General features: G+C 36.1%; 1 protein-coding gene across 2 annotated transcripts; it reads right to left on the reverse strand.

Moving 5' to 3' along the window:
* Positions 1 to 9,770: 9,770 nt before the first annotated feature.
* On the reverse strand, positions 9,771 to 14,277 carry LOC136250784 (uncharacterized). Of its 2 annotated transcripts, XM_066043079.1 has the most exons (4): positions 14,224 to 14,277; positions 13,837 to 13,998; positions 11,027 to 11,814; positions 9,771 to 10,084 (listed from the first exon to the last, which is right to left on the reverse strand). In XM_066043079.1, exons 2-4 carry the CDS (start codon positions 13,986 to 13,988, stop codon positions 9,831 to 9,833), a joined length of 1,194 nt encoding a protein of 397 aa, XP_065899151.1. In that variant the 5' UTR covers positions 13,989 to 13,998; positions 14,224 to 14,277; the 3' UTR covers positions 9,771 to 9,830. The 2 variants fall into 2 exon arrangements, with proteins under 2 accessions (XP_065899151.1, XP_065899146.1); XM_066043074.1 differs by having other exon boundaries at positions 9,771 to 11,814.
* Between the last annotated feature and the right edge of the window lie 687 nt (positions 14,278 to 14,964).

Raw genomic sequence — 14,964 nt, forward strand, 5'->3', positions numbered from 1 at the left:
TTCAATAATAAACCTTTGAGTTGAGCTCTCTGATGGATTATATAGATTCTTGTTAAAAACCAAAGTAGAGTTCTTGGTCATTACTATGTAATCACTTAAACTCATGATTACATCAGCTACATTTTGTAAAAAAAGAACATTTCTTTCAATTGTAGGGTTCATGTATATTACTGAAAACAGTTTCTTGTGAGCAATGTTGCTGTGAAATAGTATGTTGTTTATACTAAGTGATGTATAAGTGTTAGGAGAATTGATCATTGAAAAGACTGAAGCAACAGTGTTGTTAGTCCATAGGCGGCGGAAAGGGGGGGCTAGGGGGCTAAAGCCCCCCCTAGGTCTGCTGAGGGGGGGCTTAGCCCCCCCTCAGAATGATATCACACCGAAATTATCTTTCTTGGAGTGGGGCTGAAAACCGTGATAAAGATCGAGATACTCTAATAGAGCAGTCACTCTAATAAAGTAGTCAGTGTGTAGCGAGCTATGTAAGGATTTTTATGTAGTTTATCAGCTAGAAATGGTAGCTGGTGAGGTGGAAAGTTCTTGTGAGTTGGTTGTGACCTTTTTTTTTTTTTTTTTTTTTTTTGGTCTCACCTTACCAAACTATAGAAATAAGTCTGGGTCAGCTCAATGGAGCCCCCCCTCATATCAACTACTTCCTCCGCCGCTGGTTGTTACTGAAACTGCTGTTAAACAATGCAATAAAAGTATTGACAATGGAATTTGAAATGAAGACTGGAGAGTTAAGTGACAATAGTTATATTAATGTTAAACATGTTTACTGCTAACTTAGAACAATTGCAACCATGTTGAGGATGACCATTAATTTCATGATCTTGTAACATTTTCGGTATGTACATGTTTATGTGTGTTGCTGACAATACAATCCCTGATTGCAATGGTTACATCATTAATATAAGAAAGATCATAGGCATTTTTGTACAGCTGCAAGATCCCTCCTAGATTTTTAACACAAAAAGCCATATTTTTGGTATGAATATAGAAATATTTTTCAACAGTGACACACCAAAAAGTATTCAATCTACTCTCATTTTGGCAACTGAATACAGATCCATTGTGTACAAAAGAGAAATTTGTTACTGTTGCAATTATCAGATTTTCTTGCATGGTATAAATTCTTGTTGAAAGTTGTATCTCTGTAAATGATTTAGCTAATTTTTAAAAAGAAACTGGCTATTGATAACAGCAAGATGTATTATGGGTGCAGTCCACAGCAGTTATGAAACACACCTTGGCTTATGTAGGAATGATGCTAAGCATTAGTGCCAATTTAACTAAAAAGGTATCATTTGGGTGATCCAACTTCTCTGTTGTAATGCACTGATGCACAAAGCTTCTTGAACTCACAAAGGAGTATAAAGTTTGCTACTAATGGTAAAATATTTACAAAATAATAATTACATACATATGTACATGTGCAGATAGTACGGTATAAAATTAAACATTGAATTAGAAGCAAACATCCACACTTCTCAAGTGTTACATGGCTCAAGTATTTATAGCACATACAGAAAACAAAGCATTCAACTGGGACCATTATAAGGAAGGTTGAATGTAATCGCCCCAGATGAAATCCCCAGATATCTTCTGCAGGGAAGCATAAAAAGTTAGGTTAATATGATGCAGGCTTGTAGAATTCTGTAGTATCTGTACATATAAAACAGTTGGTTGAATAATATAAAATTGCTTAGTTACGTCAACAAGAAGAGGCTACGTTATACAGCCCTTGAAAAGTGGTTTTGACTTACTAGGTTAATCAGCTAGTTATATGAATCTTAAGCTGTTTTATGTCAACATTTACATCATAATAGAAGTGTTTTTATACTGAACATTCACCCATTATAATAGTGTGTGTAGCTGATTGCTAATTTTCAGCTGGTCTAAATAATACATACTTTCCCAGCAATGGCGAATCCAGCATGGCAAATACCCCCTCCCTTTCCCCTTGTGGAGGAGCTATACTAGCTAGCTATATTGATTTTGATTGAAATACTAAAATGTTGTCAGGCTAAATTACTTTTAAAATAAGTAAATTATTAGCATTTATTGCAAACTGACTCATGCACCCGAAATCAAGGTCAAACCAGCTATCAAAGAATCTGTCACTCAACACCTTGGGGTACTAAGCGCTCTTAAATATAAGTATCTTTTAAAGAAAGACATTCATGACATTGCAACTATCTGTAAAGCCAAAAATAGCTAAGAGGTGATTACTTCCTGCTTAAAAAATAAAGCAACTAACAAGAGAATCTATTCTTCCCTCCCACCTACAAATTAGCCTGTTTGTACCCCTCTCCTTGGTCAGCTCTGGATTTGCCCCTGGCCAGGTACAAACAAATTTGCTTCGTATATGCACACATAAGCACCTAAGTCACCTTAAATAGCTAGAACTTTCTGCTTGAATTAGCAGTAGTTTTTTGCAATGTTTTTAATGGTAGATTCTCAGCCATAGCACAACATAGTGAGAGCACACTAGTATCATAAACAACCATGTTCAAGTTTATATATATATACAGTGTAATGACATAATTGTTTTGCAACAAATAATTGTTATGTACACACCATTAAATTACTTACAATTAAATTACTTAGAAATGTTTATCATAACATTACAAAATAATTATCATAAACTGCTTAGAAATAATTACCATTAGGAATGTTTTCAATGCATAGCAATATTATATTCACTTGATAAGTTTACTTTTAGGAATCATAGCCTTGTTTACCAAGGTACATTATTTAGTAACTATGTCAAGGGGTAGTTGTAGTCTTGGCCGCTCCAGATATCAGTTCTTTCAGTTGCCAGTTAGACTTTTTCTATAGCTGAGCTGTTTATTTCAGTTACTTGTGGTTTCTTGGACGCGCCTTTTTTACAGCAAAGGTGTTTTGGGGGATATCACTAATTTTTATCAGTTATATAATTTACAGACTCAACTTGATTGATCAACTCAAGTCATGGGAATGTATGATGAATTCTGCATTGTAGAGGTGTTGAGACCAATCACAAAGTGGTGAACATGTATCATACATTCCTATAGTAGCTGTGAATTGTTATTAGAGCCAGGGCTGGTGGAAACTGCAATTTACTGGTCAGGTCAAGTAATGGCTACAGTCAGGGTTACCAATAAAGATGTATGTAATACACTTATTTGCAAAGCATGCTTTACTAGGTTGTCTGGGAGGATACCAAATCTGAAACAAAATTGACATAGCAACTCTGAGATTACATCTGGGAGTGTTTTCAGACAGAAATTTAGCACTTTCTGCTATTTTATTTGATGACTGTTCTATTAGAGTATTTTATTGCTTGACTGTTCTATTAGAATATATTGATACTTTTCATTGAATAAAACCTGCTATGGCCACTACCATATATAGTGGCCATAGTGTCCTTAGGACAATTCAGTAACTTGGTTTTCCACTCACAGCACAAGATGCTTTGCTGAGGGTCTATTACAGAGATCACAAATGTGGTACACCACATTATACTATTTTCATTTCAGCACATAGACACACGCATACATCATCATCATAATATTATACAAGCACAAGGCACATACACACACACACACACACACACACACACACACACACGCACACACACAAAATGTGCTAACACTATACATACTACACATGTCAACACATATACATGACATATTGATGTAAACAAGTTAATATCACAATACTCTCGTAGGTGAGCTGAGAGTTCCCTTACTAGATGTTAAAAGTTCTTGCAGTGCTTGAAACAGAGGTACTGGAGAGCGAAGGTTTATCACTGACATCATATTCAATCACAATCATTGTTGCAATGTGAAATCAATATTAATTGCTTATGTACTGTATTATCATTGCTATGTTAATGCATGATTTATCTCACAATAAAAAAATATGTGACTGTCTCTGGGAAAACCGGTCTTATCGCCCATTTAAAAGTATCGAGAAACGTCGGTTTTAAATATTCTGTGTGTTGTAGCTGGCCAATGGTGGTAGCTACGCATACCAAATTTTCACACGTTTCACAACAATTTCTTACCTTCCTGATCATCCACTGAAGAAGTAGTCAACAGCTAAGTTTCCCGCCATTTTAGATAGTTTTTAAACCGAGGTTGTCTGTATCAGGCGAGCTCCAGAAGGGTGGGAGGCGGGGGCCATGGACGGCGGGCAAGATAGTGTTCAAAAATTGAAAAGAGACGTGCTGGGATGAATTAGGCCAAGTTATAGGCCATTCAGGGCTCAGAACTGGCTAAAATGAAAGGAAATTTACAGCACAGGTCATTGTCCAACACCACAGAGCTGTACAGCCACACACAGCCATCTCCTGGTTGGCCAGGGCTCCATCAAGACCCCAGACCACTCGTACGGCTCGCCACTGTGCTCTAGAAAAGCAGCCAGCAAAAGCAGACCACTTTACTCTGGTCGACTGTGGCAGTGAAACTTGATAGCTAGTACATTCATTAAGCTTTGTGTTTGTGTGAAAAAATCAAACTTCCTGTCTTGGGCGATAAGAACGGTTTTCGTAGATCCAGTCACATATGATGAACCTTTTGATATGTTGGTAGACTGTACTGGTGTGTTTGAGTACCAATACAGAGGTAGAGGAAATAACTTTTAGAAGGGAGGATGGGTGCATATCTGCTGGAGTATGCATATGCCTTGCAGAATAGTTTAAAAAAATTTTCCTTTGAAATTAATTGAATAAGCACCTTTAAAGCCAGGACTTAGTTAACTGCATGGACGATTTTTTTAGCTCAAATAATTTGTTCTTCTATATAAAAGCTACTAAGAACAATTCACATTACTATTTATTAAATTATTTACCTAAGATGGAAAACTGGAGGAGGAGACAACATCATCAGACAGACCACTACGGTACAGTAGATTCAAAGTAGTGTTGTTCCAGTACTCAGTACTGAAACTAAAATAATTCCAGTTTCTGCCCTTTTTATTCCAGTTCCAGCTCTAGAACTAGAACTGGAACTGGAACAATAATTTTGCTTTTCTTAAGACTGGAACTGGAACTAGAACTATAATTTTACTTTCTTCAAGACTGGAACTAGAACTAGAACTATAAAGAAATTTTATCAAGTACTGGAACTAATACTGGAACTGGAATTGGTCATAACCATATAGCTTTTGCCAATGAGATTTTATGTTCTTATAAGACCAGAATTTATTTGCAGACAAAAGCACTTAATGTAGTATATAACTTCATAAAAGATGTATGTATTACAACCATGTATACATCAATGTGCTAAAAACTGCTTGAAACAACTAATTAGCTATAATATTAGAACAGAATGCAAAATGCTGGCTCAGTCACATGTTAATATGTCTGGTTCAGTGTTTGATAATTACATGTAGCTACAAGTCTTTTAGTACCACCCTATAGAGTGTTAGGGTTATAGTTGTTAGTGTAATAATGCAGATAACTACTATACAGTATTGGCTACATACTATACAGCAGCGTTGAAACCGGGTCGGGTCATCCGGGTCATCCGGGTCACATTTTCTCCGGGTCATCCGGGTCTGACCCGGTTTACAATTTATCCGGGTCTGACCCGGATTGGATCACGTGAGAAACGAAATTGTTCGTTTGACGAAGTGGAACTTATAAACGCTATCGCGTAGCTCTTTCGTGAGCCACGCCCACTTATCGCATTACCAACATACGCTCAGCCACGCTCATTTGTTAGTAAGTGTAGTATGTAGCACGAAATTGAGGGTATTTATGGTGAGGGGTAGCTATTGTCAGTAGGTGAAGTTTTTTTTTTTTGGTCTTCAACCTACAGCTAGGCTGAAGTTGCAATATTTACTCAACACGAATCGAACGCTCAAAATGTAGACTCGTTCGCTCACTCGAGACTAGCCGAAACACGTCTCGGCTTTAATTAATCCGGGTCAATCCCTGGCCGGGTCACATCCGGGTCAAATCTGGGTCTGACCCGGATTGCTATCCGGGTCAGTGGGTCATCCGGGTCAGCAGCAGTGACCCGGTTTCAACGTTGCTATACAGTATTAGCTACATATATGAAACAAGTAAACCTGTAGCATATTAGCTTATATAACTTAATAGTGAGTCTGCATATTTCATTATGGGCTTTTGGTAATACTTAAGTTAAAATCGATAAGGCCAATGAAACTTGATTGCCAGTTTCTCGCTCAGAATTTTGAAAATTTGATGCGGGCGGGCGGTTATTAATCATTATTCATTATTTTCCAAAAGCACAACACACATCCCAAACATGAAGATTTCTGCCAAAAACAGTGAGATCTATACATTGATTATTCTTGCATAAATAGCTAAAGTACGTTACTAATCCATATAACAAGTGATTTTTCCATAGAGTATAGCTGATTGCTCTATTAGAGTAAAAGTGACTGCTCTAGTAGAGTATTTCGATCTGAAATACCAATAATGAAATTCCATGCGAGTGTATCAAAAGCATGCGGGCGATGACGCGAAACTGTTTATCAAGTTTCAGTGGCCTAAGTGTTGTTCTAGTAAATGTCAAGGCTCCTGAACTGGAACTAGAACTGTAATTCTGAAAATTATGGTTCCAGAACTGGAACTAGAACTGTAATTCTAAAGGTCATGGTTCCAGAACAAGAACTAGAACTGTAATTTTAAAGATTATGGTTCCAAAACTGGAACTAGAACTGTAATAACTAGCTGATACTGGAACAACACTAAGTATTAATTGTGTACTCTCACCGGCGTCTTCGGTCAAAGGACACACGGTCACGAAACTGACGATCCATATAAAGAGTACTAGTGTTCACGTGCGCTACTTGAGGTGTGAAAGGGACTTCCCCTGCTAGCACAAGTTGTAATTGATGATGGTCGGCAAGGAATGTTAAATGCCCATAAGCACACTCTTGTATACGTCACTGATCATGAAATCTGAGTGCCATGCACCCTATGGCCTGCTATATGGGTTGACGCGCCTCTAAAATATACTGCCTGGTATGACACGTGTATGAAGTGGTATGACCAAATACGGAAATGGCGCTTCACTGATCGTGACCTAATATCGCTTATGAAATGTTTTTGTATGTGTGTAAGTAAGGTGTTTCAGCCCTTCTCTTCAGTCTTGGCTGAACATGAGTGAATTAATTAGAGTTAGTGCATATTAGGAACCTCAGACGGTGGTTGCGAGGAGTCCGCAACTCTAGGAATCGGGTTTTACTCTTTTCACCACCTTTCATAACCCTTACGTAATATTAAGCTCAAAAGCATCCAGACTTCCTACTGTAGTTGTTGCTCTCTCTCTCTCTTCGACTTTAGGGCACGCATCTAGTAGTTGCCGCGAGTAGTCGACTTTAGGGGATGCGTCCAGTAGTTGCCGCGAGTAGTAGACTTTAGGGGAAGCGTCCAGTAGTTGCCACGAGTAGTAGACTTTAAGGGAAGCGTCTAGTAGTGTTAGGGTTAGGGTTAGAGTTCAGCTTTGGTTTCTTCTTCACCTTTAGGGTTAGGTTCTTCTTACTATATACAGCTTATTTCGTTAGTCACATTTATAAGATACAAAAGAAGGGAATCAAGGGAGCTAGCAGCGGTAGCATAATCGGTAGAACACTGGACCATCACACTGGGATCCTGGGTTTGATCCCCTTCAATATTGCACTTTTTTTCCCCCTTTTTGGTTCACCGTTTTTTGTCTAAGTTCTGTAGGGTTATGAAATAGGGTGAAAAGAGTGATACCCTCTAGGAATCACGTCGATGGATCAGACGTGATTCAGGAATCACAATTTGTTAAAAATTTCCTGTAAATCTTTGTGCTTCTCCGTATTTCTATGTATGTATCCTTAGCGCCAGGAATCACAGAATCAGTTGTAGAATCAGTGTGATTTCCGAATCAAATCTATCAAAATCCCATAGTTGCGAACCCCTCAGTCTGGTGGTTGTTACTTTATATAGTTGTTAAATATGCTCCTGTTACATACTAAACTGCAAAGAGCAAAACAAGTTATTTCTTTTGATATATTTATCAGATTTCTTTTTAAATAACTAGTGGAAATAAATATCAGAAGTTACAGTAGTTTTTATGCAAGTCAATTTGTTTATATAATATTATATTGTACTGTTACAGAGAGTAAATTGAAGACTAAGAGGAACTCTAGATCTGTAAAGACATTTAAAATTCTGGCAGACTCTGACAATGGTATTGTTAATAGTCAGGTAACTAAGAACTTTATAACAGCCACAATGCATTTCTGTCTCTATGGCTTCATCAGGTGACAATGTTCTTAGGATGAAAGATCGCATGGAGTTGTGTGTAAATGTTGGAGTGAGTGGTTTTACTTACCTTGTCGTGTTTAACGTTATACTTTATCTTATAGTAAGAAAACTGCTGTATTAATTTTGTTTATGTTAACTGGTGACATATCAGTGAAAGTATTTTATTGTTTTTTCTGGTGACATACAGTGTATTATGAAAGTGTTTTGTTAAGTCATTAAAAATTATTACCTTTAATTAAATGATGGTGTACATACAGTCATGTTATTTACTTCGTGTGACTGGCCAAGGGGCTTTCCAGAGGTTCAATTAATTTTTGGCGGAGCATTTGGTGGTTCTAAAGTGGAGGAAAGTTTTGTATTAATAAATGAAAAACTACTATGTACTGAGAATACGGAAGTCACTACTGCAGTTAGTCGGTCCTGTAGAGTAACAGCCAAGGGGGAAGCAATTAAATCAGCATATTTAAAGTGTAACTAAGTGAGTGTACTGTGTAGTCAATGAGGGTTGTGGATTTTAAATAAGTGTTATCAATGGTTGGAGGCTGAAAGGTTACCTTTGTGATCAGTGTAATCATGTAGGGCGGAGCCATAAGTGGGGGACACCATCAGTGCGAACGTTACTGTTTGTGTGCTACGTATCAATACATCCTGTTCTTTTGAAATTTGTTTGTTCTTATGAAATTAATAGATGCCTTGTAAAAGGCATCCAATAATCATATACAGTATAGTGGTGCAACACTAAAACTGAATATCAAATTGATCTTGAGGGACAATAATGTGGAATCATCACAAAACTCAAGATTGCGGCTCTGGCCTTGACAAATTATGCATAAATTAATAGTAAAATGTGTCATGCTTGACTTCATAAACATACGTCTCTAAAGATTTCTGTAACTAGTGCACTCTGAGGTTGAACAATAGAGCAAACTGTGCTGAATGTTACTAACCTGTAAGAACACCTCCTACAATGGCAATAGTGAGAGATTAATGTGTGAAAATGTGTAGTAATTATTAGGTCTGACTTGACCTTATTGATAGAGGATGAGCATGCCGTTGGCCTCAGCCCCATCATTGCTAGGTGTTATTCTCAGTCTCCTTATGAGATTTCGGCCACATATCTGCTCTAAGTACATAACATTGTTTCATTTCCTCTAGTCCAATAACTTTAATTCCATTATACATGAGGGGTTGATCCAGAGGGATTTGCCCCAACCTGCTGGTACCATAACATTCCAACCCACACTTTCACAGTGAGAAATTAATGTGCGAAATTTAATGGATAGTAGTCAGTGCAATTCCATAATACACTTTTTACGTTGTAGCCACTGTTCCCCCCACATAACGTATCATTTGTACATGGTACTACTAGCAAACTATTCACATTGTATGCTCTGATTTGATATGAATGCTTCACAGACTCTAGAATCAGTGTTGCCGGAAAAGATACCAATACATAAAATAATATAATATAATATTACAGTGAAACGTTAAAACATATAATGTATGGATACGCAGAATATTTAATGTACTGTATCTACTGTACAGGATGCATGAGTACTGAGTTGTATATTATTTGTTAATTAATATCATCATATCCTATAAGTTCTTCTCTTAACAGGGAATCATCTTCATCTGGTTGTATGTTGACATGTTTAGCCTTTAGGCGATTTCCAAATAATTTGATGTATCGCTGCTTGATCTTATCCCATGGATTTTGGCATCTAATTTGAACTTTATCATTACAATTATTTATGATGGTTTTAACAATGTAGAGGATTACGATTCCCAAGAACTCTAGTATGCTCAAGTAAATGATTGTATTGAAAAGTGCTACATAAATGGTAGGAAAACCAGAAGAATAATAGTAGACAAATAAGGTTGCCAAAATACCCAAGAAAAGAACATTGCTGGAATAAATTACATAATTTAGTTTACTCTTAAAAGGCTGGCAACATCCAGTAAATGTGAGATAAATTAGCAGCATTACAAGTTGTAATGCTGGTGTTAATCTTAACTCTGTACAGCAAAATCCATGGTTGGAAATTGTCCTGAACAGAAATTCTACGCCCAAGAAATATCTGCGATTGTCTTTAAAAGGTGCCTGATATGCATCAATAAATGGTCTAAATGTTTTTGAAATAAAACTAATCCTATAGCAATAGCCTGGAAACAGTAGAAAGATGGTGATTGGTATTAATACAAAAATAAAAAGTAGTATGCAAAATGTAAACAACAGACTATGCTTCACACTAAATAATTGAATGTCTGTATCCATTGACCAGAAACTCTCAGACTTTTTGCTGTACAAATAATAAACTTTAGTATAAGAGAATAAGACTTGACCTGTGATCATGATCATTTTATTAAGTGTGAGTAAGTACAATGTGGCACTCACAGGAATTATTCTTTTTCGTGTTAACTTTTCAATTCTAGTAAAATACCTACTTGCCATGGCTAACCCCAACACAATCAGAAGCAAGTATGCTGGGAAAATGAATCTTAACCAAGTTGCAGTGTATTTGGTCATGCCATCATAAAAGCATACTTCAATTCCCAAGTCTAAATTTAGCAGTGAAACAATAATATAAGTAATACCATGCCCAGGAAATATCCTGAAACTGTACACATTTATGCAGTTACTGAAGAATATGAACCCATATAATTTGCCATCAGTGACTGTTATATTGAACACAAAGAGAATTGCAACCAGCAGTAATCCTACAACTGCAAACACTGGGATAAGGAATAGGCCACTATTGGAACATTTCTTACATGCTGATGTTCCAAACACTGCACTGAATCCTTCACTACATTTTCCACATGATATTCCATTTCTACATGACAAACATTGGACATCTGAGTTATTATGTATATCAACCTTAATGGTAGCTAAAGAGCAGTAGTCATAATGGCATTGATCAATGTACATAATGTCAGTGTGATTTGGATTTATTGCAATCCAGCTGCTCGGTGGCCGCTCATATGTTCCAGTTTGCACATCACAACTTAAACCTCTAATGGCATTCAGAAAAGTGGGGTCACATATGCACAGCCCATCATGAAGGATGAATCCTAGTGGACACCTCTTCAATGTGATATTGTAAGAGTAGAGTGTTGCTTCACTGGTGGCCATTCTGAGTTGAAGCATACACCATTTTGAAGAGTTTGATCTTATGGTGTATGACAAAGTAGTACAGTTTGTATGCACCAGGTTGACTTGTGGTTTTGATCTTGATTTTAAGGTTGAGTGGGCAACAGAATCACACACTGGCATCATTTTGTCATTGTACGTTCCATCAACATACAGTGCTACAGTGTATGATGTGGCTTGAAGCTTTAATTGAATACTTTGACCTGGATACACAGTTCCCACATTGGTTGAATTGAAGCAACCTTTTTCCTGGCAAAGACAAATTCTAGTTGATTTATCAGATATTTTTCTATTGTTTATCTGGGTGTGATTACCCCCCCTAGTGGTAGTCATATTATAACATTTTTTCAAACCATTTGAGCATTCTTCCTTTCCTTCACTGTAATTGCAAGCACAATCACAGCAAAACCTAAGATTTAATAAATTCACATAACAGTGATAATAGAAATAATTGCATGTACTGTATATACAGAATTTTAAATTAAGTTATGGTACCAATTTTCTACCTGCATACTAAAACCTTTAACAAGTATTGTACATGTCAGTCCTATTTAGTAGTACATGTAGTAAAATTGCAGGAGTAAAATAAAGATTAATAATGATGTGATTTACTGTTAATTTATCAGCTTGCCTGCTTTTGTCACTATGAAGTGACACCTTGAAAACTGTGCTTGATTTTGTGAAATTCATTTTACTTTACATGTTAGGAAATTTACATGGGCTAGCGTTGTCGAATCATTATAATACAGTATAGTGTGTCCGTGTGTTCATCTTACTGTTATGTAAACTTCATATGGTGCAATACAATAAGAACAGTACAAATCTTGCCACGTAACAGCTATAAGTTTACATAGGTGCACTGTTAAAATTGAGGTGGTCATAGCACGCTTAGCCAGCAGCACACCCTTGGGGTGCAGTCACACTTTCAGGATATGATGTGTAAAGCACACAAGACAAGCAGTGTGACTGTAAATTGGTGTGTATGACACCAATATTTATACATGAAAAGCTATTCTCTGCCATCATAGATGATTCTAGTATTTAAAAGAGGTATTTTGTGGCATCCTTTATCATTGAGGGGTTGTAAGAAGGATCGCAAAGTATCACTTTCATTGAATTTGTGTGTTATTAAAATATAACTGTGACAATAAACTCATTTTGTGCTAAGCCATTACACACAGACAGTTCAGATCAATGCACAAAGCTGGTATATATGTTTGTATCAACAAAATTAATTTCCATTAGCTCATAGTTAAATAAAATACATTCAAATATGTCATCAGACATCAGAATGTAAACAACAGTAAAGGGATAACCTACTGTGCACTAATGATCAGTGGGGCCAGTACATATCGTACTGTAGAACATGTAAGCCTTGGTTGAGTGAAATTAAAACCCACAATCAAACTCCATGCTTGGTGATATAGGCTTTAAATACATTTTGAAAACAATATTTAAGTAGAGATGTTTAAGTAAGTTGCTGACTGACACATAGTGTTGTGTACTGTTTGTAAATTGTTGACATTCCAGGATTGTAACACCAATTGTGAAACTGTAGATGATGCAGTGTTTTGCAAATAATACTGAGATTAGTGGTTGACTTTGATAATAGCATGCCTCCCACTCCTAAATGCATTAAGTGCTTTTTATCAGTTGCGAATTTATGGTCACACTCTTATTAGTGTAATTGATGTGGTCTGCATACTACCCTTGTAAAGATGTGCCAGTTTGGACAGCAATATCACACCTGTGCTGGTGTGTTATGACCACCTCTGTATTAACAGTATGGACAAGTATTCATGAGTACTCGATCATTAATACTAGGACTTCAAAAAAGTCCATGATCTCTGTATACATTTACTCTTAAATACCTGGCATTGATAGAGCAACAAGGAAGTATAATGTTGGTGAAAGAACAACATGTGTGTATCATTTCACTATTAATTTTACACTGGGAGTTTGGTAAACTGTAAACAAAGCTACCATAAGTACTAAAGTCATTGTCATAACATCAATGTTTTCAAGTCTGCAAAGTTGAAATAATTGTGCTTTCAATATGGAAATGTTGATGGCATTTAATATTAATATTGGCAATTTTGTTAGCATTTAATGTCTCTTCTACACAGTTCTGAACTATATGACATAAAGCAACATTAAGCAAATCTGTATAAAGATCAAATATGATTGGCATTTAATTCTATTACTAGCTAAGGTTAATAGGTTTGCTGACAGTGTGTGAAAAACAAGTAATCTATGCTATAATCCATTATGTCCATGGACTGTAATTTTGTAATATTGCAGTAAAATATTTGATTTGTCCTGGATTTGTAAATGCATTTTGAAAACTCACTAGATATCTGATGAATTGATTGCAATCTGTATGTATCTACCTTACAAAAGTACAGATAACATTGTAAAAGTATTGACATACATGTTGTAGTTCATAAGAAACTCTGACCACTCATAACATGAGGTGTTATCATACACATTGCAAGGCGCTGACTTTTGGTAGAAATCCTCTCCGTGTACTGAAGGAAATTTGCCAGTCAAGTACAGGAAAATGAAGAGAAGACTGCACATCATGTTGCTATATCTACATGAAAAAGTTGTCAATCAAATAGTGCTTGAGCATATGTACAGTAAGTGTGATATTGTCACCATGACTATGTGCACACGATCAATCTGTACACAACTTGTATTACCATATTGACAGTATAATAATATTATTGTACTATGCATTATAATACACTATACACAAACACATTCATTATGCCCTACTTTATCCATGATTGTTTGCATGCAAATTTAAGTTGCTTACTTTATCCTACACTTCTTCTATTATGTCAAACTTGTATACAGTTGTTCTATTATGTCAAACTTGTATACAGTTGTACTGTATAGCTTTATATATACTGTATATACATATAAGAGTTTACATTAATGTGCAAACACATAATAATAAATAAACACTATTGGCTCTATTCAAATCGTGTATTATTGTGTTTTCAGTTCAACACTGTATACAGTACAAGCTTATCAGTTTAGTTTATGTAGACATTCAAGTATTCTTATCATATTCACACTGTTATTCATGGTTAGTGTAAATGAACAGACATGTAAACATGTTAAAGTTTGTTTCACCACTGAAGTTATGACACGTTTAATTTGAAAATGTTTTCTTGTACAAAGATATGAAATATTATGTACAAACCATATTGTTTTCTCAGGCATTTAAAAGACCAGTCTTTTTTACCCAATCTGTAAATTAATAGGGTCTATAATTATACTGTATTAAACTAGGTATATTTATCTACCTATAGTGCTGCAATCCCCCCCACACACACACCCTCTCTCTGGCTTATAATTGGGCTTTTGTTCCTGATGTTGGGTGGCTATAGCTAGCTCTGTTATAATTATAAAATGATAACTGTAGTGTGATTGATGATGGTCATACAACTTTCTGATGGTTGTGCATTGCCAGTTAAGAACTACGAACCACTGTATAAGTCGCATTACAATCAAACATAAATTCTGTCTTGGAGACTTGGACATGCAAGTG

Source organism: Dysidea avara, chromosome 1 (genome assembly GCF_963678975.1).
Source record: "Dysidea avara chromosome 1, odDysAvar1.4, whole genome shotgun sequence".
NCBI classification, from domain to species: domain Eukaryota; kingdom Metazoa; phylum Porifera; class Demospongiae; order Dictyoceratida; family Dysideidae; genus Dysidea; species Dysidea avara.